The 26275-nt window shown below is 42.3% G+C and overlaps 3 protein-coding genes across 10 annotated transcripts; 1 reads left to right on the top strand and 2 right to left on the bottom strand.

Moving 5' to 3' along the window:
* Nucleotides 1-1085: 1085 nt before the first annotated feature.
* On the bottom strand, nt 1086-18553 carry b4galnt1a (beta-1,4-N-acetyl-galactosaminyl transferase 1a). 6 transcript variants are annotated; one of them, XM_076026284.1, is made up of 13 exons: nt 18427-18510; nt 16374-16735; nt 15171-15236; nt 14568-14758; nt 14290-14472; nt 8433-8539; nt 8277-8314; nt 6523-6703; nt 4033-4125; nt 3716-3903; nt 3484-3624; nt 2230-2467; nt 1086-2141 (listed from the first exon to the last, which is right to left on the bottom strand). In XM_076026284.1, the coding sequence occupies exons 5-13, from the start codon at nt 14409-14411 to the stop codon at nt 1930-1932; spliced, it is 1320 nt and encodes a 439-aa protein (XP_075882399.1). In that variant the 5' UTR covers nt 14412-14472; nt 14568-14758; nt 15171-15236; nt 16374-16735; nt 18427-18510; the 3' UTR covers nt 1086-1929. The 6 variants fall into 6 exon arrangements, with proteins under 6 accessions (XP_075882399.1, XP_075882398.1, XP_075882395.1 ...); XM_076026283.1 differs by having other exon boundaries at nt 14568-14762; XM_076026280.1 differs by having other exon boundaries at nt 14568-14818.
* Nucleotides 18554-19217: 664 nt separating this feature from the next.
* c1galt1la (core 1 synthase, glycoprotein-N-acetylgalactosamine 3-beta-galactosyltransferase 1, like a) lies at nt 19218-24104 on the top strand. 2 transcript variants are annotated; one of them, XR_012926665.1, is made up of 5 exons: nt 19218-19489; nt 20615-20863; nt 20957-21621; nt 22935-23519; nt 23720-24104. XR_012926665.1 is itself a non-coding variant. In XM_076026334.1 (4 exons), the coding sequence occupies exons 2-4, from the start codon at nt 20650-20652 to the stop codon at nt 23274-23276; spliced, it is 1221 nt and encodes a 406-aa protein (XP_075882449.1). In that variant the 5' UTR covers nt 19218-19489; nt 20615-20649; the 3' UTR covers nt 23277-24104. The 2 variants fall into 2 exon arrangements, 1 of the variants encoding a protein (XP_075882449.1); XM_076026334.1 differs by having other exon boundaries at nt 22935-24104.
* Nucleotides 24033-25892, bottom strand: tac3a (tachykinin precursor 3a). 2 transcript variants are annotated; one of them, XM_076026342.1, is made up of 7 exons: nt 25778-25892; nt 25341-25464; nt 25088-25187; nt 24855-24884; nt 24708-24761; nt 24498-24564; nt 24033-24317 (listed from the first exon to the last, which is right to left on the bottom strand). In XM_076026342.1, exons 2-7 carry the CDS (start codon nt 25440-25442, stop codon nt 24299-24301), a joined length of 372 nt encoding a protein of 123 aa, XP_075882457.1. In that variant the 5' UTR covers nt 25443-25464; nt 25778-25892; the 3' UTR covers nt 24033-24298. The 2 variants fall into 2 exon arrangements, with proteins under 2 accessions (XP_075882457.1, XP_075882456.1); XM_076026341.1 differs by having other exon boundaries at nt 25088-25190; nt 25778-25891.
* Nucleotides 25893-26275: the final 383 nt, after the last annotated feature.

Here is a 26275-nt window from a genome sequence, read left to right on the forward strand (position 1 = left end):
ACAAATCAAATCAAAACAAAAACACATACACACGCTGTTGTTATCACCAGCAATCCAGAGTGATGGAGTCACCTGGCCAACTTGCTGCCCTCTGCTGTCCAACAGTTAAAGGTCTTTCTCTCGCACCGCCCATTAAACCATGTTTACCTTGACCTGCTTAAACTACGTAAAGTGCAGGTTCAAAAGCAGGACACAAAAAAGAAAGAAAGAAAAAAACGAGGGGGGAGGACCTAATTATTTGCTTGCTTGATGTCGGACAGCCAAGTTATTAATTTTTTCCAGTGCATATTTCAAAGAGGCCTCCAGACGCTGCACCCTTTGGGTTTTTCCCTTTAAAGCGAAATGGAGTGTTTCACTAATTGGCAAGAACTAGTCCACTTCAATTAAAACATGGTACACGCGGCTCCGGCCAAATGTTTACGAAGCCAGATTTTACCGGCAGACCTACTAACATGTGTGTAGGTATAGACACACACACACACACACACACACACACACACACACACACACACACACACACGGTACATGCTCTAATTGTACATATGGGCATGGGCATATTGCAAAATAACAAGACCTATTTGGATTAAATGTTAAAGTGGTTGATTCACTGGCTTTAAGTTTAAGTTAATGAGAACAGTATGTTCTTACAGCCTAAACAGAACACTTAATATGGGAGATGAATGCAGCTTGAAAACAACAATAAAACAATAGGTAACCTGTTTTGTTTTTTTGTTTTTGTTTGTTTTTTAAATAAAAAAATGAAATTGTAAGTTATCTTTAAAAAAAACAAACAAACAAAAAAAAATTCGAACAAAGTGATTTGGAAGATAGTGGCGCTATTGCCCAAAGTAAACTGATTGTAGTATTTCCTCGTGTGAGGAAAATCAACCTGTTTTCCTCTAATCTTTTGTTTCCACCTGGTGGTGAAATTCTGCAACGACAGTTACCGAAGAACGGCTGGTCACGTGATGCGTCTGTCATGGAGGCGAAGCAGGAAGTTTTAAAAAGTTATTTATTGAAATTATTTTTCAAACACGGTTTTACAAACACAAGACAATTTAAAATGAAAATATGACACCATCAACTCCCCTTCAACATTTACTTTGATTATCACTCGTAACAAAACAATGTATAAAAATGTACAATGTGTCAACATGGTAATAAATTGAAGACTTCATTCATGCAGTCATCTTCTATACCCGCTTATTCCTATTCAGGGTCACGGGGGTCTGCTGGAACCTATCCCAGCTGTCTTAGGGCGAAGGCAGGGTGACACCCTGGACAAGTCGCCAGTTCATCGCAGGGCCAATTTAAGACTTATACAATGTATTCATTAACATCCTAACAATCTATTTTTAAAACTGAAATAAAAATCTAGTAGTAAATAAAACTAAATAGCTTACAGGCAACATTTTCTGTAAAAACAACTCATTTCATCAATAATGGTACCATGGCAATGGCAGCCTTCCGTGGTCGGACAAAATTCAACAAAAATATAAAAATATGTGGACAAATTGTATATTCGTCCACCTGCCGTACTCAAGTGAAGTGTAATAGAAGGAAAACAGTGCTTTCGACGAGCAGCATAGAAACATGGCAGAATTACAAATAAATGTTAAAGGGCATTCCTGCATCACACAGTCAGTCTACTGCTGACAGGAATATTTAAATAAAGATGTTTAATTTTGCTGTAATAAGAATGAATCCAATCAACAAAGACAAGACAAAGGAGAAAGAAGAGAACCTGAAAGGGTGCCAGGCAGGCAACCAAAGTTATATAGTCCTCTAACAGATCAGCTGGGGGCGCTGTTTCAATGGGAATGGAGCTCTTGTTATCTACTGCCTGTCACCTGTGCTTTTTTTTGAAGCGGCAAAAAACCTGAGTAATTTGAGTGTTTTAAAGTTGAATGGACATTCGACGATTGGCTTTCACGGGCTGGTCATGCATTTGAACCTGTACTTGAAATAGAAGAGTTCAGGGTTAATACTGTTGTCATTCTTGGAGGTGGAGTAGCGGAACTTCTCATAGGCCTTCTGCGAGTCCTTCTTGTTCCAGGGTATGATGATCTTTGAGGCGTGGTTGACGATGATGTCGGTACAGGAGCCGACATGGAGGGAGCCCAATGCGTCGATGAAGAACTCTGCGGATTTCAGTGTTCGGAGTTGAGGCTCTGGCCTGACTCGCCTTCGTGACGTGATGTGTATTTAGAAAAGCAAACAAACGCTCACCAAAATGACCCCTCCGTGCCAGGCGTGGGTCGAAGCCCACCTGCCGCACCTTCTCCGTACTCGCCATGAAGAAGTTGATGGCGGCGTCGGCGACCACGCAGTTGGGGAATCCCTCGATGGCGTGGTAGTAGCCTTGCCTGATGTGCAGGCAGTTGCCCTCCTCGCCTCCGTCTTCCACGGACATGGTGTGACGGTACGTGGTGGTGTAGCCCGTCACTTCTCTCACCGCGCCGCTGACCTGCAGCCGTTCGAGCGGCACAAAAATATATTAGGACACCTCGAGACGCACACACAGGTAGAGAGATGAAACCACTGAAAAGCAATCGGATCTTTTCTGAACAACAAGTAAACTTCAAACAAAGTCATTTGGAAGATAGTGGCACTACTGCCCTTACTGCGTAAAGTGATTTTAATATTATGTTGGAGGTTCCTCATGAGGAGAATTCAACCTGTCAAATGTTTTCTGCTGATGGTTTGTTTCCACCTGGTGGTGAAATTCTGCAATGATGTGAAGTGGGGGGACATTTTCTATCCTGAGCTCCACAATGAGCCAATAATTCTAGGTCACTAGAAAACAGCCTGCTGCAAAAAAAACAAAACAAAACAAAAAAAACCCCACCACATTTTATCTTCCATTCATCCCTTTTCTACACCTGCACTCAGGTCACGGGGGTCTGCTGGAGCTTATCCCAGGCTGCAGCCCACATCAGGGGGAGGAAAAACCTTTTGACTGGTGGGGTCACAATGGGTTCTAAAATTTGACAGAGGCAATGGAGCAGCAGCAGATGGATGGAGTGTTTTTGTGGAGGAAAAAAAGTATGATGGGATATGTAGAAAATATTTGTTTTAATGTCTATTGAAAATGAACAAAAGCATTGAAACAAAACATCTTTCTTTGAAGCCCCGTGGCTTAAATTGACTCTTAAAACACTGAAAAAAATGGATGGAATGCATTTATTTTATGACTTACTTCCTGCTCATATAATTCCTTCAAGTTCAGCGGGCCGGATTTAAAAACTTAACGGGTCACATATGGCCCTCGGGCCGTAGTTTTACCCATGCATGGCCTACACCATGGACACGTGACCACTGTGTCGCCCTCACTTTACCATACCATACCATTGGCCCCTGAACGTTGAAAAGGTAATGACCAAAGCGATAAAAATCCCCCACCACGCCGCTAACGCTGTCCCTCCGTCCACCCACATGCATCCGTTAGCCACACGGCTCTCGGCGTGATCGGCAGAGTCTCACCAGATCCAATGTCGTCTTCTCCAGGATGTCCACCATCTTCTCCAGCTTGGTGTTTGACGTGAAGATGAAGTCATCGTCCACCCACAGCACATACTTTGTGATCACTTGTGACACGGCCAAGTTTCTTCCCGCAAACCAGCCCTGCGCCGTGCAAAAAAAAAAAAAAAAGTTTTACAACAGCACTTTGTGACAGCACGCGCACACACACATGCACACACACATAAGATCTTGCCTTTCCAAACGGCATGATGTATTGCTCAATGTGAGGCCCCCTGACTGGCTGCGGATGCTCATTGTCGTCGGCTATCACCATAGTGACATTGGGGTAGAACTTCCTGATGCTGTCAATCAGGTCCTTCAGTTTGTCGTAGCGCAGGAAGGTCTTGGTGGCGATGGTGACCAGAGCGCTGATGTTGTACTCTGCCAGAGAGCAAAGGGACAAAGGCTGAGCGCAGAGTCCAAACGCTGATTGCTCATCAAAAGCAAGAGTTTTCAGTTGCCTTTTTTTTTTGGTTGTTGTTTTTTTTTTTACATCAAGCATACACTGACCTTTTTGGTGTCCTGAGAAATGTAGTTTTGGGACGGTTTCATGTTCGATTTTAATGGTGAAAAACGACCGGTGGCTCTCGGTCGCAAAGCAAACTAAATCAGGGAAAAGAGGGGAAAAATTCAACATTGTTTTAATGCACGCACACAGTCAAAAGTCATGCACATTAGGATTGAGTAGGTGTGAATGTGAGTGCAAATCTGAATTATTTCATTTCATTCTTGCAAATATAGAGTTTTTTTTATCTTTTATATTCTATATCTTAATTATTTTACTTATTTATTTATATTTATATCCCTATGTCATGCATGTATGTATTAATTTCTATTTTTGTTCTATTTTTTATTGCATGTCAATTTTTTCTTTCCATGTAAAAGCCGAGAGATTCCTCAAAAGTCAAAAATTTGTTATGCTTGCATTTTGTTGAGCTCAAACTGCAGAAAAAAGTGACCCAAAAGTTTAGTCTTTTTGCCTATTTATTGACCCGCATATGATTTTCTTAAGACAGTCTGCCGCTTTCCTACGTGTGCTTCATTTGGAAGCATGTCAAATGTTTTTCAACGTGACTTGGGAGCAGGATCAGGCCCTGATCAGATGGTCAAAACAAGCACGATGACACAAAACAGTGGAATGTCAGTGGAAAGAAACTGGATCTCACTGTCACTCACTGATATTTTTATCAGCTCTGACTGCAAAAAAAAGATAAGCGCATGCCGACATGACGAGTTGCCTCTGCATTCCACTCAACCCATGTGATGCCACTCCCTGTGCAGGTGTCCACACCCTTCACACACTCGTCCCCACACAACGGCATTTGAATTACATTGCGAAACCCAGGCATGTGCGGCATTAAGACCTGCGGCGTTCATGCAGTTTGAGGGCGTGAACCCCACCTACGCTCCCCAGGCAACCGGGACGGACTGCAACTCCTTGACAAGAACAGCAGAGGCGCTGACGTACAGACAGTTTCTGTTGTTTCCGTGTCGGTTTTCAGTTACGAGCGGCTCCTGTTGAAGCAACACCTTGTTTCCTCCCCCTGCGCCAGTGTTTTGACACTGGTGTTTTACAATACTCAAAAGGGGAAGGCCAACTGTCATGTGGGGGTGGTTTTAGTGCTCCGTGTGTTCTAATAGATTATCTGTTAGCTGTTTCTAGGTTGTTTCCTTGCTGGATCTGGGGCACTACACACACACACACGCACGCAGGCATGCACGCAGACACCATTATGACCAGCCACTGAGCTGAACTGGATTTAATCTATTTTCTCTGTATATACCTTGCTTTCTCTTTAACATTTTACCTGTTATTTATGTATGTGCTTTAAAGCAGGGAGTCAAATTTTTACTATAATAATTTGCATTATAATAAAGATTCTTGATTCTATTGGCCCCACTTCTTCTGTTTGCAAACAGTAGCTTGCCTCACTTCCCCTTTGTTGATTTCTTCTAAACTGCAGAGCTAATATATAACTAATTACTGACAGTTAAATTTGGTCATATTTTATGTTGCGTCCCTTCCTTCAACAAGTAATGTTGGAGAAGCAAGGTTCCAGGACGGATCAAATTGAAACAAAGTTTCAAATGTTTGTTTTGACCAGACACGCAACTATGTTACTGTTATGTTGCTATGCACACCATGGGAAGTTTAAGTGCAGAAGAAAAATGAGCTTTAGTCCTGTCATGGCATAAACACGCAGAGGTACAAGCTACACATACTAGGCTGAACGAATGCACACAACTTAAGCAAAGAAAAATGAGGTAGCGGTTCAGGGAATGGTTTGGTGCTATGTTCTGTTGTGTGGTTTGTAAAAGTCCATGGTATGTTGTGGCTAATATCTCTAATTTTGCTTTTAAAATATCAATAACACTTGTTGCTTGGCTCATTTCATTAGGAAAGGATCCAAATTTTTATGAAAAATGTTGATTAAAGTCTGAATGCTGCCCTCTTTGGGGAAGAGCAACAAGAGCCATTACATGGGTTAGCGATTTAGCAACTTTAGCTTTCAGGCTAGGACATGCGTATTTGCTTGGATCTGCTGCTTGGTTTTTAAGAAATGAGACCAGAGCACATCACTCATGTTCTTAACTCGATCCACTGGCGTTCGGTTCATTTTAGGATTGACTTTAAAACGTTTAATGTTTGTTTTTAAGACTATGAACATCATGCTCCCCTCTTAGCTTATCAGAGCTATTAATTGTCTGTGTACTTGGCAAGACTTTGAGGTAACAATTTTGTTCTATTTCATTTACTTGCTTTTATTGTTGTTTCTGTTAAAACAACAATAAAAATTGTTTTTTTTTTAATTATTAGTTTTATTTCTTCTATGATCTATTTTAAAGCACTTGGTTCACCTATAGGTGGCTGTAAAGGGCTGTATGAAGAAAGCACACTTTTTATATTTATATTTTTACATGTGACCCTGGTAGGTGTTGGCATCCTCGTCCAAAGTGCAAATACATTAACCACTGCATATATTTATATATATACGTCACCTGTGTCTGCAGTCTTGGGATGGAACACAGTGTTGGTGTAGGTGACGAACTGCAGCTGCCTGTTGAGCGCCGGCAGCAGTGAACTGGTCAGAGTCATGTGGCTCTGTCCTTCCCCTTCAACCAGGACTTTGTCCACTGTGGCGGCGACGTCAAAAGTCCCCAGGGCTGCATTAAAAGACACCTGCCAAGGTAACTGCATTTATTAAGGGTCCTATAACCTGACCTTGACCTCCTGCCAGCCCCGGATTGGCAAAGAAAATCAGCCCTGGCATTTGAGGTCTTCACCGGCCCTATGCCAAAACCACGCCCACTGAATGAAGACACTTCACATTAATTTTGGCCATATAGTTTTACTTTTGTGAAAAAACAACAGTAATAATAGTGTTCTAAATATATATAGAATATTTCTGGATACATCACTTGATGAGAATGAGAACAAAAATGAGAATGGGAACAAAAAATAAATAAAGAGGCATGTGAACATTTGGATGTTAAAATGACTGACATTTCTGTCAATGAAAGCCTCTCATAATGTAGAGTCTTTGTATTGAATCTGTTTGCTTGGTAAGTCTGTGTGGTTGACCCTTCATCCTGGCCTGGGCTGTGGACAGCTGCCAAACCGAAATAAAGCAAAATATATACAATTCTGATTGGTAATAGCCGTGACTGAGTTGCATTGCCAAGCTTCTGTTCTGCAGGACTGTATCCTAATTAGATCAATTTAAAATAATAGTAGAGGTCATTTCTTTCATTTATAATAGTCCATGCTAATTGTTATTGAACCATTGCACATGTTAATATTTCACCAATATTCACATAGGACACTATATTCCATGGATAGGCCACATTAATAGCCTAACTTGATTTTACAGTGATCTAGTCTCAGTCAGTGTTAAATACAGCGCTCACTTCCTCCATCCATCAAATAATTAACACTTATTATACAACAGCCTCACACACTCCACACACAGACTGACAAACGCAACACCAGCCGGTAATAACTAAACTGCATAACTCCCATCAAGTTCAAATTCACACGCAAAAGGCAGCCCAAAACAGTATCACTGTAACAACGCACAGACCAACACAGCATGGCATGGCACCGTGCGTAATAAATGGATGTATGGATTTTCGGAGTCTCAACCTACCTCCACCCGGTCACAATCACCTCACACACCCCCATGACAATGGATAATGGACCGGGCCGCCAAGTTTCTATTAGGGCCGGCTGATGAGCGGTGGCTGCGTGTTTTTATTATTATTAGATTTTTTGGGGGGAGGGCTTGGCGGCCCCAGAGACTGCCAGCTCTTCTGGATTCTGCCAGAAATGCCAGACCGGCCAGTCCGGGGCTGCCTCCTGCCTCTTGTGTATGACAGTCCTCAGTTGAGTTCAATGCAACCACTAGGGGCAAACTACTAAAACACAGCACTTACTAGCATGAAGTCAAAACCCACCTTTTAAAAAAAAAAAAAAAAAAAAAAAAAACTTCCAGGATTAATTTTGATATCAACAGCTGCCGCTCGGCATGTCCAGCTCAATGTTTACATTTGAGCGAGAGAAGCTTGAGCGCAAAAGGCAACACACTGTGAGGTGACAGCGCTGACCACTGCGCCATCGTCTCGCCCGTTCACAATTCAATGCTCTTCAAAATGAATAACGCTTTAAACAGTGTTAATACTAGGAAATGAGAGCCAAAGTAAACAAAGAAAGCAAACATTAGGAGAACAAACAGAGCATTAAAAATGAGGCCTACCACATATTTTTCTCTTGGTTCTTCTTTGAGTTCCAAGCCTGTGGAGAGACAGCCGCTATTATAGCTGATGAAAGCGTCTCAATTTTAATGCTTGCATACATTTGAGAAGCACAGGCCCGTGTTGAATGCTGTGCAGTGTGCAGACGCAAGAGTTACCGGGAATAATGATGGTCTTCAGTGGTCGGACTGCCACCCCCTGTGTAGGATACTGCAGCGGACTGTTGGCCTTGGCCACAATTAGCTCATCGGCAGGACTGTGAAGCCTGGACCATGAAAAAAAAATAATGTATGTTAGCTACGCTAACATAGCTAACATACAATAATCAAAAGGGGAAGGAAGGGGCTCTTTGGCTGTTAACAAAAGGCATAATAATAATGATAATAATAATAATAATAATAATAATAATAATAATAATAATAATAATAATAATAATAATAATAACAAATTAACGATAATTCGTCTAATGGAATAATCAAACTGTACACTCTAAAATGTAATTCTATTATTACTTAAATTAAATTTGTGCACTTTACTTAAATCTTAATAATTTGTTTACTTAACTCAATGAATATGAGTAAGAAACCCATTCAGCATGAAAAAAGTATACAACTAAATTCCTTTGAGTAAACTGGATTCAAAACATTTTATCACAGTGATTGAAATCTTAATTTTAGGATTGCACATGCGCAGTACAGCTGAGCGGGAAACCACTGCTGCAGACTGATTTTGAAGTCGGAGGACACAGAATATCTCGTCACCAGGTGAGTTATTCATCTTTAATATACATTTCACGTGATGTTATTATTCGCACTTGTTGTGGGGCAGACCAGTTAATCATGTCAAAATCAAACTATTTACACACTAGACCAAAATCGTCGAAGCTAAGTTGGCCAAGCTAATATTGAATACCAGTGTCACTTTAGCTCGTCGCCCGTCTGGTACTTGAGACAGCACTCGCTCACGTAGCATTATTATAGTGTAGCATCGTAGCATTTAGCCAGTGCACGAGTGTCCAACGGGCGCGCTGCGCGATGCGATCACACACGCTGTTTCAAACATTGACTCTCAAAAGTTTTGATAGAGGCGGGTTCCGGTGTCGTCGTGAGCGGCCAGCTGATGTTGTGTCTCACTTTATCTTAGGCCTGGGTCACACTGAACGCGGAAGTGCCGCGAAGCGGAGGGCGTTTCCAATCGGCGCGCATTTTAACCATTGTAGTAGGTCACACCAGAGGCGAAGCGCCGCGCGCCTTCCCTCGCGGCTCGAGCATTTGCTCTATCTATCGCGTATGCTCTATTTTGTGCGCGATCCGCGTCAATTGCATAGAAAGTCGCTCAAAGAAAAACGAGAAAATCCTGTTCATTTTCAAAATAAAGCATTTCAAAAATAAAATACTGCGAATGACAAACGCGTGTATCATATTTGTGTACGTTATAGTTGTCAGTGCCGAGAAGTGAAACAAACTTCCTTCCAAATTTTCCAAAGGGTGAGGACGAGTTAACGTTTAAAAAGCTCACGCCAGATCCTGGAAAATGAGATGAAGAAAAGGTCACCAAATAGACGGTGAATCACCTGATGGACCAGACCTCATTGAGACGTAAAGAAATTGTGGAAGAGCAGCCATCTGTAAAGCAGATGTTGGAACGTTGGCCAGCTCTTTTCTGCAAACAAGAGGCAAGTATTTAAGTGAATCTGAAATATATGAATATGTCTGCCCTATGTAGGTTCTTTTAAGCTAATTGTGTTCTGTTTTATCCTCAAAGATTTTTGCTGAATTTACTAGAGTGGCTAGCCGAAATCTGGAGCAAGATTTCTTCAAGTCCCTAGACCGTCACACACCCCGTTTCCTTGAAATCTTCTGGTCCAAAAAAGGAGTTGTTGGCAATGCACTTTCACAGATTTTTGGCCAGGTTGAACAGAGGGTAAGTATTCTGCCATATCTTCTTTTTGACAGTTTCACACGCACTCAAACACAACACAACTCATTTTCATGCACAGTCAATTGCTCACGCTTCCATTCACGCACGCAGTTATTAAATAACTCATTCACTACTCTTTCATTCTTTTCTCGAAGCATCTTATTAGACCACTGATGTCATTGCCATGAGGACTGCTGTGTCGCGATGTCTCTCAATTTACCTCGGGGATGATGGAAATAACTTCTACGTTGTCTGTTTTGTAAGTATTATAAAACACCGTGCTTGTACTCAGTGATCGAGGTTGTGCGCATGGAAACCAAGATTTCTGTCTAATTTTTGTTTTTACTTTTCTCAATGTCAACAGGATTGCGATGCAATGGCAGACTACACTCAGGTTCCTGCGGGGGTATTGACCGTTATACCCGAAGTAAATCAGCGTCCAGGTCCTGATGTTCTGCATCTTCAACCATCCAGCGTTGCTGCCATTCTTGAAGGTACAATTGTCATGGATGACATTGGAAGCCACGATCAAGCACTTTGCCCTGTATTTGGGCTAATCTATGCCCTGCATCTTGACTATCCAAAAACACTAAAAAACACCTTTGAATTCATTCAGAGGGTGATGCTCAGTCTGGGTGTAGGTAGCCTAAAGCCCAAATTTCAGAGCTTGAAAAATGCACTTTTGCAGTAGAAGCTCAAAGCTGGATGCACCTACAGTTTTGGATGCTGTCACTTTTCCTGGCGCTGGCACTTTTTCTCTGTGTGTGAAGCTATTCTATCTCTTTCTCTCTTTCTTTCAAATCTAGTTAATTAAGTTTACAATTGACATTATGAGAATCATTTGTTTACAATTTAAATAATTTTGACATTTTTGACAGTTGCACATATGCACACACATATACACCACCCTCACCTCAATTTCACTCAGTCACACACATACATACACACACACACACACACACACACACACACACACACACACACACACACACACACACACACACACATTCACTGATTCTATTCTCAGTGTTGTGGTAACACAGTTTCAGTTATGTTGGCATTCTTTATATCAATGCCGTACATTTAGCCCAAGTTGTGAAACGGGTACCTTTCTCTTCTCCTCATTTGTTTATTTCAAGCTGTGAAAACACCTGTTTAAGGTGAGACTGTAACTTTTTGGAAATGTATTTGAGTTTGTACAGAATAAGGAATTGGTCCTGGTGTACTAACTATTCTTTGTTGTGCTTACTTTATTTATTTAAGGCAATTGGTTTCCTAGATTTCATTAAGTTAACAGTATTGTTAATGTAAGTTAGATTAACTTTGTGTAGTTGAGTTGATTCTACTTGCCATTCCTAAGTTAAACAACTTCCTCAACACAAGTTAAAATAACTTAATAGAACTGAGTACATAGAACAAAGTTCCAAGTACACAGAACAAGTGAATATAAAGTACATGTAACCTAAGACTATTAATCAAATTTACTTGCCTTCTGTAAGGCAATCGGTTTCCAAAATCTTTTTAAGTAAGGCCAACTTGTTAGATTTTAGAGTGTATAAACCCACTCGGAAATGCATTTTAGTCTGCATTTAAAAATATTATTAAGCACTCTGCATCTCTGTGATCAATCATGTTCATCAGGTCAGTATGAGCAGCTGACAGATGCGTTTTGGATCAAGACGGCGTATTTGGCAGACACATTTAGTCTCTACAATGAAACGAACAAGTGGATGCAGGGACCTGAAACGTCTTGCAGTGCAAAGACGCTCTGGACGCATTTGTGTGCAAACTGGAACAAAGAGTCGAAATAAATGTCAAAAGACAACTTGCAACATTTTCCACTGGTGCTGAAGCAGTCTGGCGGCACTGCGAGTGCATCTTTGCTGCTACGGGAGGAGATTAAGACCCGTTTTGCCAGTGCTGAAGAGTACTTATCAAAGTAATTGTGGGTGATGAACAGTTTCAACTATCTAGGACATGGAGTATCTTGGCTGTGACCTTCAAGCAGCTTCTGGGTCATAGAATTTCTTTGGATCGTCAACGGACACACTGTTGCTCCCAGACTGGCGAAATGCTGTTACGAGGGTTATTCTCCCATTCAGCACGACACACCTGTCTGAAATTGCCTTCATCGCCTTTGTAACACCAAAAACAAAAGCCCGCTACAGACTTGACGTCCACCAGGTCACAAGCATCACACCAAACAAGTATGCAAGCCCAAGGTGGCCATTAGCTCATTTTCTTAATATAATGCTTACACATGCTGTGCACAGCTGTTCCAAAACCTGTGTTGACATGATGTGCATGTGGATATGAAAAGCAAACTGACCCAGTTCAGTTAAATCAGGACATCTGTGACAGAGCTGTTTTATTCCTTTGTAAGGGTGTGTGGATATAGGCATAGTGTTAGGTTGTGAAAAGAAAACTGTCAAACCTAAGTCATTATTTCTTGACATTTTCAGGAACATTAAATGGAATTTTGTACGTTTTGTGCACAGGCCTACTGTTAATATGTTGTTAAAGAAAACAGTGTTTCATGAATGCCTTGAATGATTATACACAGGCCCACCCTGGCAGGTTGTTAAAGAAAAAAAAAAGATAAACTATGTTTAAATATTTGCTCATATTAAATGAGACATTTTTCAGAAATATTTTGATGTCCTTGTATTTTTGGTTTGTATTTTGTACACTGGCAACACAAAATGAAGGTTTAGAAAAACAAAGTAATGGATAGGAGATGAAAAAAACAATATTTTTAAACAAATATTTTTAAACATCTTGCTTTTAACGTACGTAGTGTGGCCACATAAAACCTGACACCTTGTTAGTAGAAGGAGTGGTTCACTGAACACACGTCTGCTCTCTCTCACTCATGAAGCTCTGCACCTGCAAACCTGCAATTTATTGCTCTTTACTGCAGTCTACTGATAAATATGTCATGGGAAACACCTTGCAGATCTTTGCTGCTTCTCATGCTTCTTGTTAATTTATTATTTTTTTTAGTTTCTGCTTGAGAAAGTCTTTGCATAATACATTTTTCTTCTGACATACATTTTAATGTTTAACAAGTTTTCTTTTGCTTTTGCTGGTTTGCGATTCACACGTTTCTTCACCAGGGGACAATTGTTTTCGTAGAGAGTCGTTGTTATAGGCTTCATCTACATCATCAACATAGACTTATTGAGGTCTATGGTTCATTCCCCCCGTGATAAATATGTCACTGAAATCATAGGATGACAGAAAAGGGAACCAAAGAAAATGGCAGATGAAGGATGTAAGATTAGGCAAAATAAAATACACAAAATGGAGCTCACTTGCTGTGAGCAGCAATAATTAAGCCTGAAAAAGCTCCAACTGTGAATGAAAAAAAAGTGAATGACACACTAACAGGGACTAGAAGAAGAGTGACAGCGGCAGCTGTGGAGAGCTCGGGCCCAGTGAATCACAGGCAACATTCACAGCCTTTAACTAAACCCTGATGATAAGATAGAGGGTGCAGGGCAAGGCTGCCTCAGAGAACCTGGTCATACCATACACTGTGGCTTCCATCTAAAACAAATTCACTTGTTCTTTGGAAACAACTCGTAACTTTCACATGTGACTAATTACATCAACATTTGGCCAAGTGACGTGCAGGGAAATGTTGCAGCAGCGCAGTGACACAGGTGGGCTACTGTGTTGTCATCAGACACAGGCCTACATAACTGCAATCAGACATGGTGTCACACTAAATCCATAACTCTCTGGGTTACATATTTTTTGGGTTTGATGTTTTTGATGTCAGCGACCGCACCTGCTCCTGAATAACTCCCAGCCAGAGCCCCAAGGAGGCGGGAGAGGCAAGTATGAGAAAGCTGAAATCTTTGCCAGATTTTCCTCATTTTTCTGATGTGAAAAGGGAGGCCCCAGTTTCCCAGTGAATCCCAACAAGGGTTTTAGAAAGGGAACAAAGAAACAATCAAACATTTGCTAACTTCAAAAGGAACTGGAAGAAAAAAAGAAGTGTGCTGAACAGAATTCATACTATATGTCACTCGCTGTCTTTCTCTGCCAAACAAGGAATAAAAAAATAAATAAATACTAATCGGCCCTCACCTCCTTTGAAAGCTGCTGTACTCCTCGGCCCGGCGCTGCTTTACACTCTCGGGTTTGTTTTGAGACTGCAAGAAAGCAGAGGCGATATCAAAGGCCCACACCTGGGGAAACAGCAGATCCATCCCCGGCAGCTGGATGGCGTCCTTGTTGGCCTCACACACACACGAGTTTTGTACCAAAAGGCTTCATCAAAATGGGGGAAAAGACACTGACTGAATTGAAAAAGGAAAAATAAATCAAAGGTGCGACAAAGGTGGCAATTTTGTCTTGTCACTCACGAGGCCACGTCCTCCTTGACGTGATAGGCAATGTCGTGATAGTCGTGGTGTTCAGCCACTCTTTCAAGGATGTTCTTTATTTCACTTGGTCGTCTGTGACTTATATAAACCGCAGAGCTGCACTGAAGACTCCAACTGTACAGCAGGGCGGCCAGCAGCAGTCCGCTGATCAAAATGACTCCCAGAAACTTCTTTCTGGAGAAAAACATCATGGTTGGAAAGCCAAGATGACAAAGGGATTCTCGGGGGTGCTAACAGAGTGAAGAGGAGGAGGCGGTGGTGAAGAAGCAGAGAAGACGGTAGAGAAGAGAGAGCGGTGGAGTAAAAACAAGATCAACAACGATACACCAGTTTTAATAATACTGTAGAGCGATGTTACCTTGGAAAAAAATACACAAAATGTTTGGTTGCAGTGCATCTACACAGATAGACATGGATAAGCGGTTGTTCGGCCATAATTACATAAGGTCTCCAAATTCTATTTATTCGTTATGGAGCTTAAATAGTCTGAATAAAATGTTTACATGTATATTACAGTAGTAGAACACAGTCATCAATTACAGTCACAAGGGAAGAGCCTCTCATAATATTAATGGATTTTACCTCTTCATGCTAGATATCTCTCAGACAGGGGCAGAGCTGACGGATCCAACAGCCAGACGTGAAGTCCTTCCCAGAGAAGAAGGACAGAAAACATATGTATACATATATATATATATATATATTTGCACTTTCATTTGTACATACACAAATAGGCTGCGCATGCATTGTATGGTTTGCCTGCTGAGCAGCTTTAAAAAAAAAAACTAACTAAACTAAACTAACTAACTAAACTAAACTACTACTACTTGCTTGAAAGAGAAAACACCTGCCGGAGAAAAGAGCCATTGTATGGGGTCACATACTTGGCAAATAAAACTGATTGTATCTCTGACAAACATCAACAAAATAGACAACACGGTAGTTTTAGTCTCTCCCCCCAAAATGTATCTGTTGTGCGTGTTGACAAAAAGACAAGGGGTCACATAAACATAGTTTAGAGAGTGCAGGACCTTTGAATAATCTCTGGGCAACTTTGATCCCGTTGGACATAAATCACACCACGATAAGCATATCAAGCCATTTTTTTTGTTGATTGAGGAACAGTATCTTTTGAAAAATATATATTCATGTATGTATGTATGTATGTATGTATAATTATTACTGACTTGATGATTGCCCTGGTGGAAACAAGACACTCAAAGAAGAAATTTAATGTAACAATTACCCAAATCGTAAGACAGTGGGAACCTGCAGATATAGGTTTTTATTAATATTAACATGGGTAAAGATTTTCTGTCCTCTAATTCATAGGAATGGCAACCTCCTGTTATCGGGTGAATGAAAAAAAAAAGAATGCCTTACTGTGACCCCTACGAGTGAGTCACAATCAATCAATCAATCAATCAATCAATCAAATTTTATTTGTATAGCACCTTTCATACAATGACTTGCAACTTCAAGGTGCTTAACAGCAATTAAAAGAAAATATTAGTGGAGATAAAAGAAAAAGAGCAAATACAATCCACCCATGTCCTCCCAAGACACCTACAGGTTACCACCCCTCCAACCCCCCACACGCAATCGGAGAATGATACAGGCCAGTTCCACCGAAATTGCATGCTGAACATGCTCGATAACAGAGCCATCACAGAAAGCTCAAGCACATGGGCTGCATCTTTAGTCTTGGTACAGATGAAGAATGGCACCTTAAGATTCTGTGTGGACTAGAGGAAGCACAACTCAATAATGCGCAAGGATGCCTACCTTTTCCCCCACATTGAGGAGTTTTTGACCAAATTGAAGGAGGCTGCCTGGGACTCTGGAAGTTGCTTCAGGCTACTGGCAGGTGGAATCAGACTTTAATGACCAGAACTACAGCTCTTTCAAGTTTGAGCAGTGAAGTGAGCAGTGACTGACAAGTTTAAGGACTTTAAGGATGGAGCGTCCAATTCACAGTGTTTGCAAACAATAATCTGTTAGTACACCTTGACACCACCTGACTGGGAGCAGTGGAACATGGGTTCTCCCAGGCTGCCAATGCTACTATCCAGGCAGATCGGTGGCAGATCAAAATCTAGGCGAATGGACTGCAGGTCAGAGTGGCTGAACCCCCGGTCTCTGTTGGTCTGTGGAGAGAGCGACAGCAGCACGACAGGGATTTGTCCATGTTGCAAGAATGGCTTTGAGCAGGCAAAGCTCCTCCCAGCGAGATGAGATACATGTCCTCACTATGCTTAATTCATGTCCCACGGAAATGGGAATGGTTAAATGAACAGGGTGGGGTTCTCTATCGTCGTGTAGAAGAGCCAGATAAGAATACAAGAATCCTCATCCATCAGTTGGTTTCTCACTGAATTATGCTCAGGACATACTACCAAGAATACTACCAAGCATTCTTCTGGCCAAAAATGAGAAATGAAGTGCAGGCCTGGACCAAGGATTGTCATCCTTGCCATTTCCCATGAAAGACCAGACTGCAACTACAACGGTCAAGGCTCTGTGGAAGTCTTTAATTCAGCCTTTCGAGTGCCCGGAGAAGTTTCTTCCTTCACAGGTGAGTCAAGTTGGGAAATCAGAACAGAGGCGATAAGAGGGAGGAAGAGGCACCGTGACAGGAATAGTATGTCAGACGGAGCATCGAGAGAACACGCACGAAAGCACCTACTTGCCTCTTCTGATGGGGAAAGAACGCCTCACCCGATGAGAGCAACACACGCTACATTCTGGACAGACGGACGGTCTACGCTAACTCGGTGAATGAGCGAGTTAAGATCCACATTTTTCAGCAAGCTGATCCCCGTGCTACTGCATTCCAGCCCACCGTCACTGGCGGATGCAATCAAAGTTGCATGCTTTCAGTACTATTTTTTTTTTTTTTTTTTTTTTTTTTTTTTTTTTTTTCCCTTGTCCGGTCCGGCCATAATGACAAGCAGAAGTGTCTCTGAATGTCTATGATGGCTGACAGATTTTATTCTCAGAGGTAGATCTTGAGAGTGTGAGCCACGTGGGTGGTTTCAGGAGCTACCTCTTTAGTGGTTTTATTATAATGTTCTTGGTGACATTCTGGCCATGACCGGACTGAGGGGGATAGATAGGGAGGTGAGTAGAGGGGAAATGAGTGTGTGGGGGGGGAGGGGGAGGGGGGATGATGAGATGATGAGGGGATAGAGAGAGAGGAGTAGAGGAGGCAACTGGCAACAATATACAATTGTGTTAAGAGAGAACAAAACAGATCGTAAATATGCATAGCTAATTGTCAGATAGTACATATATACCCATACAAACATACATGCGAGTTCATTCAGTGATGTTAATAATAATAGCGATGATAATAATAGCAACGTTAATAGTAATACTTTCAGTACTATTTAATGACTAATTTCTTATTCTAATTATTTAATCTGTATTTCTACCTGCACGACAGCATTGACTATTTTAATCTTTCATGCCAACTTGAGAAATAGGACTTCAGCATGGGGAAGAGGAAATAGAGTGGTTTTTAACCATGCACTAGATGTTGTTTTAGACCCAATATTGGGCTTGCGGCAGCAGTGTTTTTCCTCTTACTATTATTATTATTATTTTTTTAATATTATTGTTAAAGTGTGTTTTACTCTTTATCTTCAACGATATGATTCTGCAGTCTATTACAAATAAAGTGAAAGAACTATGACTTGTCTTGTGGTCTATTGGGAATTAAAAGTAACCTGTTCATCGCAGTTGTCAGTGTTAGAAGTCATACGGAATACAAACGTTTCAGTAGAAAACATCGAGAATTCAGCACTGGAGATGGTGAAATATGAAAACAATTGCTCACCTCTTTCCCCGTGTCCTTACTGGTATTATTCTCAAACTTCGGACATTTACACAGGCGCCGGAACAGATGCGCGTCGGTTCTGCGATCCACCGTGGGGGGGGCGGGGGGGGCTCGAAGCCACTCCTTCCTTCTCCTCCCGAGCGAAGTGATAATAATAACAATGATTATAATTCATTCAAAACTGACAGTGCAGTGTTGCGCCGGAATTTATTTTCTTTTCTTTTGTTACGATGATTTATGTTTTGTTGTGCTTTTGAGGCTTTATTATTTCCCTGAGGCATTATGTGCCGTCGGTCGGCATTGCCTTTAGGTTGGGTTCTCGAACACTCACTATAACTGAGAACGGACAGACTGCGGACACTACGACACTCTTGTGGCGCCACCCAGCGGTCACATATATTTACACCAATTTACTTGACTTTCCAGAGTCCCCGCTTTCACTGAGAACAGCAGCAATTTTCCCACTACAAATAGCAATAATTTCAGCCAGACATAGGTGAACCTGCATGTAAACGGTGCCATTCAAAGTCAGCCTGTTGTTAGTTACGTGCTGTATTTAAGTCAATTTAATATTGTATGTACGTATGTCTGCGTTTGTGTAAATAGATGTCCTATATTTGTGCTGATTTACTGATGTTTTTTTTTTTTTTTTTTAATATCTTTATCGAATACCTTGTAAAGAAGAAGAAGAAGAAGAAGAAGAAGAAGAAGAAGAAGAAGAAGAAGAAGAAGAAGAAGCTATTGCGTATAGCTGGACTTCCTGATACGTCACGGGCAGTCAACCAATGATAGGCCTTTTCCTAGTTCCCGTGATGTTGAAGAATGTAATTCTGTGGGGCTGCTATTCTTGCAATAATCTGGTTTGGTGACACTAAACAGGTACGGATTGGGGTTGGAAGAAAACAAAAATTAGGCATCGGGTGAAAAATGACGAGCCCACGAATGATGTGACCGACGGGTGTCGCGGATTTGAGCCCGCTGCTGCAGAGGGGAAGAACATGTTTAGCCGCACAGAGCTGCTGCAAGCACACCGTGTACGGAAATGACCGATTTTCCAGCGAAGGTAAACGCACCTAATAACGGTGTGGATGTGATTATCTTGCTCACGTTTTCTTTGTTTTACTTCCAAACACACGCACTGTTTCAGCCTGGGTGTAACCGTAGTGACCGCGTTCAACGACGACGACAACAACAACAACAACAAACACAACAACAACGGCTCGGTGTGCGCAACGTAACACACGCGCTATTACTTCTTCTTTCAGTGCAGGTGTTGCCCCCCTTCCCATCGTGACAAACAGACAATAGGTTTTTACCCGTGTTTCTGTCTATCGAATTGCCAGACAGGCAGAGCTACTGAAAGAAATGTGTGCCGTGAAGTGTGTTGACTGATTGATTGTCAGCTCACGTGCAACGTGCAGTCATGTTCACGCCAGTTAATAGTCCAGGAGCTCAAGAGGTCGAGTTTAGCCAGACGAAACAGGTGAGTTTCAGTGGCGACCGTGGACGTTTTAACCTGAAGAACAAACAAACAGAAACCCCAACATGGTCTAAGCCTGCACTAGGAATTCAATGTATTCATGAAACGCGTAATATAACTTTTTTTTTTAATCACACGTGCAAACTGCATAAAAGTCCTAAAAAACAACAACCTGTAGATCTCCTAAAAACTGCACACGTAGCCTTGTGTTAACTGTCTTCTGCACAAAAAACTATTGTAAAAATAAAAAAAATAAAAAATACTGTAAACGCAGTGTAACACAACTGGAGTTCAATGCTTTGTCTGACAACGATATGCTAAGATTTTGAGTTGAGAGTTAAAAACAACATAAGTGAGATACAAACTGATGTACAGTCGCTGGCGTCAAGTTTTGAATGCTTCTGGAGACACAACATGCAAGTGCAGAACCGCCTGCAGACTTCACTGAGCACACACATCTAACTTTGTTTTGCCGCTCTACAATATTTCTTGCACTCTTGTCTATCAAGACGTGAGCAGAACATTCAGCCGCTAATCATGTGCGGTTAAAAACAGGCAACAGTTGTCTTGAGAGTAAGTGCTGTGGTATTTACACAGTATAAGAGGTGCAAGTTTGACAGGTGCCCTTTCTTGAAAATAAGGCATTTCCTGTTTGTCAGTCGGAAGATGATGATGATGATGATGATGATGATGGTTTTTGCCATGCAGCCATCCTGTAATTGCCAGATGGAGACGGGGTGCCCATGAAGAAGCCAGCCTCCAGGTGGCCCTTCTGCCTGGGCTTCTTGGCAGGGGCCCTGGGTGCCTACTTCTTCCTGTCGCAGGTGCAGTTCGAGGGGAGCCGCCCTGTGCTCTCGGAGGCTCAGCAACAAGCCACAGCGGGGAGAGTGAGGCCGACCACCTGGAGCAGGAAGGGAGCCGCCCTGATCAACCCGCCCCTCCTCCGTGACCATGCCGGTACTGCACACACACACACACAGGCGAAGGTTAGATTGGATTTTGTGTGCACACAAACCTCTGGTTGATTTGCATCTTGTGTTCGTCCTGGAGGCGATGACAGCCGCGTTGCGGACGCGCTACACAAGAAGGTGCGAGTTCTCTGTTGGGTGATGACGGGGCCGAAGAACCTGCAGAGCAAGACTCGCCACGTCAGGGCCACCTGGACGCGCCACTGCAACCTCGTGTTGTTCATGAGCTCGGTGGAAGATCGCCTCTTCCCCACCGTGGGCCTGGGCACAAAGGAGGGACGCGACCAGCTCTACTGGAAGACAATCCGGGCCTTCCACTATGTCTACGAGCATCACGCCCACGAGGCCGACTGGTTCCTGAAAGCGGACGACGACACCTACGTGGTGCTGGACAACCTGCGCTGGGTGCTGTGGAACCACAGCGCTGAAGAACCCATCTACTTCGGCAAGCGCTTCAAGCCGTACGTCAAACAGGGCTACATGAGTGGAGGAGCGGGATATGTGCTCAGCAAGGAGGCCCTCAGGCGATTTGTGGAGGGCTTCCGGACCAAGGTCTGCACGCACACCACGCCGGTGGAGGACTTGGCACTGGGTCTGTGCTTGGAGAAGATGGGCGTCCTGGCCGGGGACTCCAGAGACACTTTGCACAGAGAAACTTTTCACCCATTTGTGCCCGAGCACCACTTGACAAGCACCTTCCCCAAGAGCTTCTGGTACTGGAGCTACTGTTACTACCCCATTGTGGAGGCAAGTCCCTTTTGCTTTAAACTAGGTGTTAAACCAGCTGTGTCGAGGGACTATCGCTCCTTTCCCATTTCTGCTGAATGCAGGTGGCAACTGGCGTCTCACAGCGAAGGCTAGAAGCAGCGCCAGTGGTACATGACCCTGAACTAAGGCAGACGTCCCGCAGAGTGGATTACCCTCATTAGGTGGGGGTGAGGTTAGGAAGACCTGCGATCCAGGCGGCAGAATCCTTTAATGACATTAGGGCAGATCTGCGCTCCGTAAATATTATTTTATTTTGAAATGTTTTGACGGGACCTGAGAGCTCTTACGACTCTTCATTCGGCTTTTGATGAATCTAAAAAAAGTGCCATCACCTCCTGTAAATTGTTCATCTCAAGGAATAATAACAAAATAAATGAATATGTCATTATATGGTACTTTAAAGAAATCAGTGCCTGGCCCTGAATAGAGCCAGTGAATTGAAAAAGGAATAGGTTCGTGTTAAAGTAGATGATTGCAGCGCAGACAATGCCCTGTCAACAAAGGCAAATTGGTCAATTTGTTGCCAGTGACGCAAATACTTTAATATGTTTTGCAATTAAAATGAGAGCATGATAGTGTCACCTTGACTGTCAGGTTGCAGCGTTACTTTGCCGGCTGTCTTTCAATAGACGTCTAAATAACAATAATAATAATAATAATAATAATTAATACTGAACAGTGTTCGTTTTTTCCTTTTTTTTTCTCTCCCCCAGAGCTCTCAAAATACATCAACATTGATAAGGCTGCATACATTAACAATCTCCTTGTTTGCACTAGCATGTATTTACTAGTAAGGAAATACTCTGTGTGCTCTGCGCTATGGTCCCACATGCTATTTAAACACATTAACCCAGATTTACTATTGCCAGCCGCATGGCAAATATTGCTATTGTATAGCCAGGTGTTAGCTTTGCCCTCTCTGACCACCTACAAAAAGCTTCAAAAATCTTTGAAGCCAGCAGGAAGTTAAAACTGCATTCAGGAGGCTGTAAATAGAGGGCTAAATAGCAAAATTTTCGAAAAAACAAACAAAAAAAACAAACAAACTTATTATGCTTGAATAACTTAAAACTATCTGAAAATGGTTAATTATGACCAATCCTTTGCTATTTTATCGACAACTAATTAATGAGTAACCCTATTTTCAAATCTCCTAGTTTTGCCATTTCCTTCTTTCCTTTTTCAAATTTTATTGATTGCAATGTGTCTATTTGAAAGACACAAAATATATATTTTTTAAAGTATTTATTTTTGTCGCTGTTCTTATTGCGTCCTGTTTTTTCCGTCCTCAGGGCCCGCAGTGCTGCTCTGACCTGGCAGTTTCCTTCCATTACGTGGAGGCAGAACTGATGTATGCCCTGGAGTACTACACCTACCACCTGAGAGCGTACGGCTACCGGCCGCGTTACCGCCCCGCCTCGGGCCGCAAGAGCCTGGGCCTCGGTACCTCGTCGCACTCGGCCGCGGCGACGGGACCGAAAGGCGTCCAAGTGGTGACGGAAGGAAGGAGTCACATGACTTTGGTCGCTGCCATACGCGCAAACCAAAGCAAAGCGGCGGTGGGTTCAGGGCAAGGGGCGACGGTTCAGTTGACCTCTAGTTGGACTGCAGCCACGCCAGGGGGCCACCGCTGACCAGCGAGTGCAGGCCTGGAACAAACAGCTGTGTGACCTCCCGTGATCACAGCACACGTTCCGGGTTTGCTGCACGGACGGACGGACGGACGGACGGGCGGATGAAAGATGAACACGACTAACAAAAAGGAACATCGATGCACTTGAGCTTGGGCTTGTTTGACCCGGTCAATGTTTAAACGTAAACTTAGTGCTGGTGCAGATTCATTTGGATGTGTGAACAAAGTGATGGCCAACATGCAGGTACATGGAGCTTCTGAAGTAGCACATTTGAGACGACAACACAAAAAGCAGATATTTGAAAAGGTTTATTTATATTTTATATATATATTTTTCACTGAGGTGGGTGATGAAGATAATAAAAGTGTGTCACAACATCAACATGTTTAACTCTTTTCTTATTCTATTTTTCCCACTGTATGTGTAGTGTTAATTTTCTGCAGTGCAACAGCCATGTCGTGTCCTCCTTCCTCCAAAGCGCCTGATGTCAATGTTATCTGATGCTTTGACGTAGAGACACGTCATCTGCAGCCTCCTGTGATATTCTGACAAAAACCTTGTTGTGCTAATTTTTTGTACACAACTAAAAAAAAGAAAAAAAAAGAAAGTCCCTTCTTTGGAGCCATGTCACAGTAAACATGAGTGTGTTGGAAGGTCCCTGTCTGCAGACGAGCCAAACCTTTCGTTTGAATGATCATGAAATGAACTGATGCCTGAATGGAATATATATATGTATATATTTTTTTTTGGTTAAAGAAAAAAAACATGTTTATTTTGCACTTGTGAGAGGAGAGGAGAGAAATAGCTTAATAAAAAAATCAAATATGAGCTGCTGCCTCTATGTGTGTTTGGTTGTCAGATAAAGCAAATACAATCTGCGCAGTTTATGGTCACTTTCACAAGCCAGCTGGCAGGTTTTGCGTCGGGAATCATCATCATCATCGCGTCGTGTCCATCAGAGATTCCGGCCGTCGATTGTTCTCTGTGGTCTTCTGCAATGGTTGCCCGATGACAGACTGGCTTCACAGGCCCTGGAGAAACCTGCAAATTGCCCCCATCGTGAATTTCAATCATGATCATCACACATATTGGGTTTAATTTGACATTTTCCACTGAAAATGTTTATTTGACATTTTCAGTGGAAAAAAAAGAATACGTTTACAAAAAAGGGGAGGGGGTTGTATGATTTGTGCAAATGTGCTTAAGATAAAAAGCACTCACCTCAACCTGCACTTGTTGAGAAAAACGCCCCTCCTCTCGGGATACTCTCTCCTCCAGGGGCCATTATCTGTGCATACAAGGACAAAACACTGCAGCTCCATCCAAATACAAACTGAACCTCGAACCCCAAGTTCTGTTTAATCCAAAGGCAATGCTTGTTTTTTTTGTTGTTTTTTTTAATTAAAAACAATATCCCAATGTCACACTCACCAGACTCTGTGTTTCTTCTTCCCATTAGACCAACAAAAATGTCGTGCATTTCCCCTGGAAGAAATAAAAATAAAATGAAAGCCATTAATGAGTCTGTCTTTGTCTGGATGAGAAGCAGCTGAATCCTTTTTTTGCTTGAGCACTCACTTTTTTGTGGTGACGGAACAGCGTCTGTATCTAAAGAAAACAAAATAATGAGAAAATGAAAAATGAAAAAAAAAGATAGTTCATTAAAAAAAAAAATCACAATAAAATTCTAAACAATTGAAATAATTTTTTTTATTGCAATAACATAACAATATAGAATAATATTTATCTACGGCCCTAATTCATTTTAGGATGTTCTAATGTATCCCTACATGCAGACAACAGGAACTCACCGGCATTTCTCCTGCCCATCAGTCCCACAAAACTGTCGTAATCCAAGTCGCTGTACTTTTTCAGGATGTTGCGCTTGATGTTCTCCAAACCATCTGTCTGCTGCTGTTAGGACAAGAAAATGTTTTTTTTTAAAAAAAAAGAAAAGAAAAAAAGGGTTGGGTTGGGTTGAATATCATCTTCAGTCAGTGCTCTCCATGAAAAACAATAAAACAAACAACAAACAAACTAAAAAAAAACAAAAAAAAAACCTACGTCTGATGTTGATCTGCGCGTTCCGGGCTCCTCGCATCTGGACTGGCCGCACCGAAGTTTCATCAGGAGGAACAGAGTCACCAGCAAAAAACCTCCCCTCATTTTTCAAGAGTCCCCACTTGCACTGCAACATTAAAACATTTTTTTTTTTTTCAAACAATGACTGAAAACCACTTCCCCACCTTATAAATTCATTTTTGAAAGCTGCCGTTGCGCGCAGCACCTCGTGCTATTCGTGCGTAAAAGCGCGCGATGTCGTTTCTCCGCTTTAAGTCATATGAATATGAAAATTCACTATTACTACTATTCTTCGGAAGCGCTTGATTTTTTTTTTTTTTCTGGATCCAATTCACACTCAGTCTCTATAAACCTCAAATCACACAACAAACTCACACATCAATATTCTATCCTCGGGCGCCCAGCGCTGTCTTTCATACCTGTTATTCCTGAAGGTAGATGATGTGGCCGCAGCGCCCTTGTGCGGAGTCAAGTGATAGATCCCGCCGCCGGATCAGCTCTGGACGAACGAGGCGTCCGAGGTTTGCCGTCATAAATAACAGCTGGCTGCCCGCGTCCCGCCAATCAGCAGCTGGAGCGTAGGCGGCCCATTAGCGCCGGTGTCACGTGGTCGGAAGACTGCGTAGACTTCTCATTGACGGTCGCGAATGTGCCGGCGGTGGTCACGCCCCCACACCCTGGTCCCAGTAAGTGTGCGCGCAAAAAAAAGAAAGAAAAGGAAAGGAAAAAAAGTCCTAGGCAACGTCACCAGCAGGGCCCCGGAGCTCTGCTCCATCTTTGAACTTCTGCCTGCAGGTGATCAGTGGGACACGTGAGCATCATTATTATTATTATTATCATTATTATTATTATTATTATTATTATTATTATTATTATTATTATTATTATTACTAACTCTACACCCAGGCTTGCGTGCT

Source organism: Nelusetta ayraudi, unplaced genomic scaffold (genome assembly GCF_046127955.1).
Source record: "Nelusetta ayraudi isolate G7.1 ecotype Tasmania unplaced genomic scaffold, CSIRO-AGI_Nayr_v1 ptg000019l, whole genome shotgun sequence".
NCBI lineage: Eukaryota > Metazoa > Chordata > Actinopteri > Tetraodontiformes > Monacanthidae > Nelusetta > Nelusetta ayraudi.

Excerpts from the sequence above, each read along its gene's own strand:
- tac3a (XM_076026341.1), bottom strand. The coding sequence starts at position 25,442 with ATGAGGGGAGGTTTTTTGCTGGTGACTCTGTTCCTCCTGATGAAACTT. Across the intron at positions 24,885-25,087 it reads GATGGGCAGGAGAAATGCCG|ATACAGACGCTGTTCCGTCA; the intron begins GTGAGTTCCTGT and ends TGTTTTCTTTAG. Across the intron at positions 24,565-24,707 it reads AAGAAGAAACACAGAGTCTG|ATAATGGCCCCTGGAGGAGA; the intron begins GTGAGTGTGACA and ends TTGTATGCACAG.
- c1galt1la (XM_076026334.1), top strand. The coding sequence starts at position 20,650 with ATGAAGAAGCCAGCCTCCAGGTGGCCCTTCTGCCTGGGCTTCTTGGCA. Across the intron at positions 20,864-20,956 it reads CCTCCTCCGTGACCATGCCG|GCGATGACAGCCGCGTTGCG; the intron begins GTACTGCACACA and ends TTCGTCCTGGAG. Across the intron at positions 21,622-22,934 it reads GTTACTACCCCATTGTGGAG|GGCCCGCAGTGCTGCTCTGA; the intron begins GCAAGTCCCTTT and ends TTCCGTCCTCAG.
- b4galnt1a (XM_076026281.1), bottom strand. The coding sequence starts at position 14,779 with ATGATGTTTTTCTCCAGAAAGAAGTTTCTGGGAGTCATTTTGATCAGC. Across the intron at positions 8,315-8,432 it reads GAAGACCATCATTATTCCCG|GCTTGGAACTCAAAGAAGAA; the intron begins GTAACTCTTGCG and ends GTCTCTCCACAG. Across the intron at positions 2,142-2,229 it reads GGCACGGAGGGGTCATTTTG|AGTTCTTCATCGACGCATTG; the intron begins GTGAGCGTTTGT and ends TGAAATCCGCAG.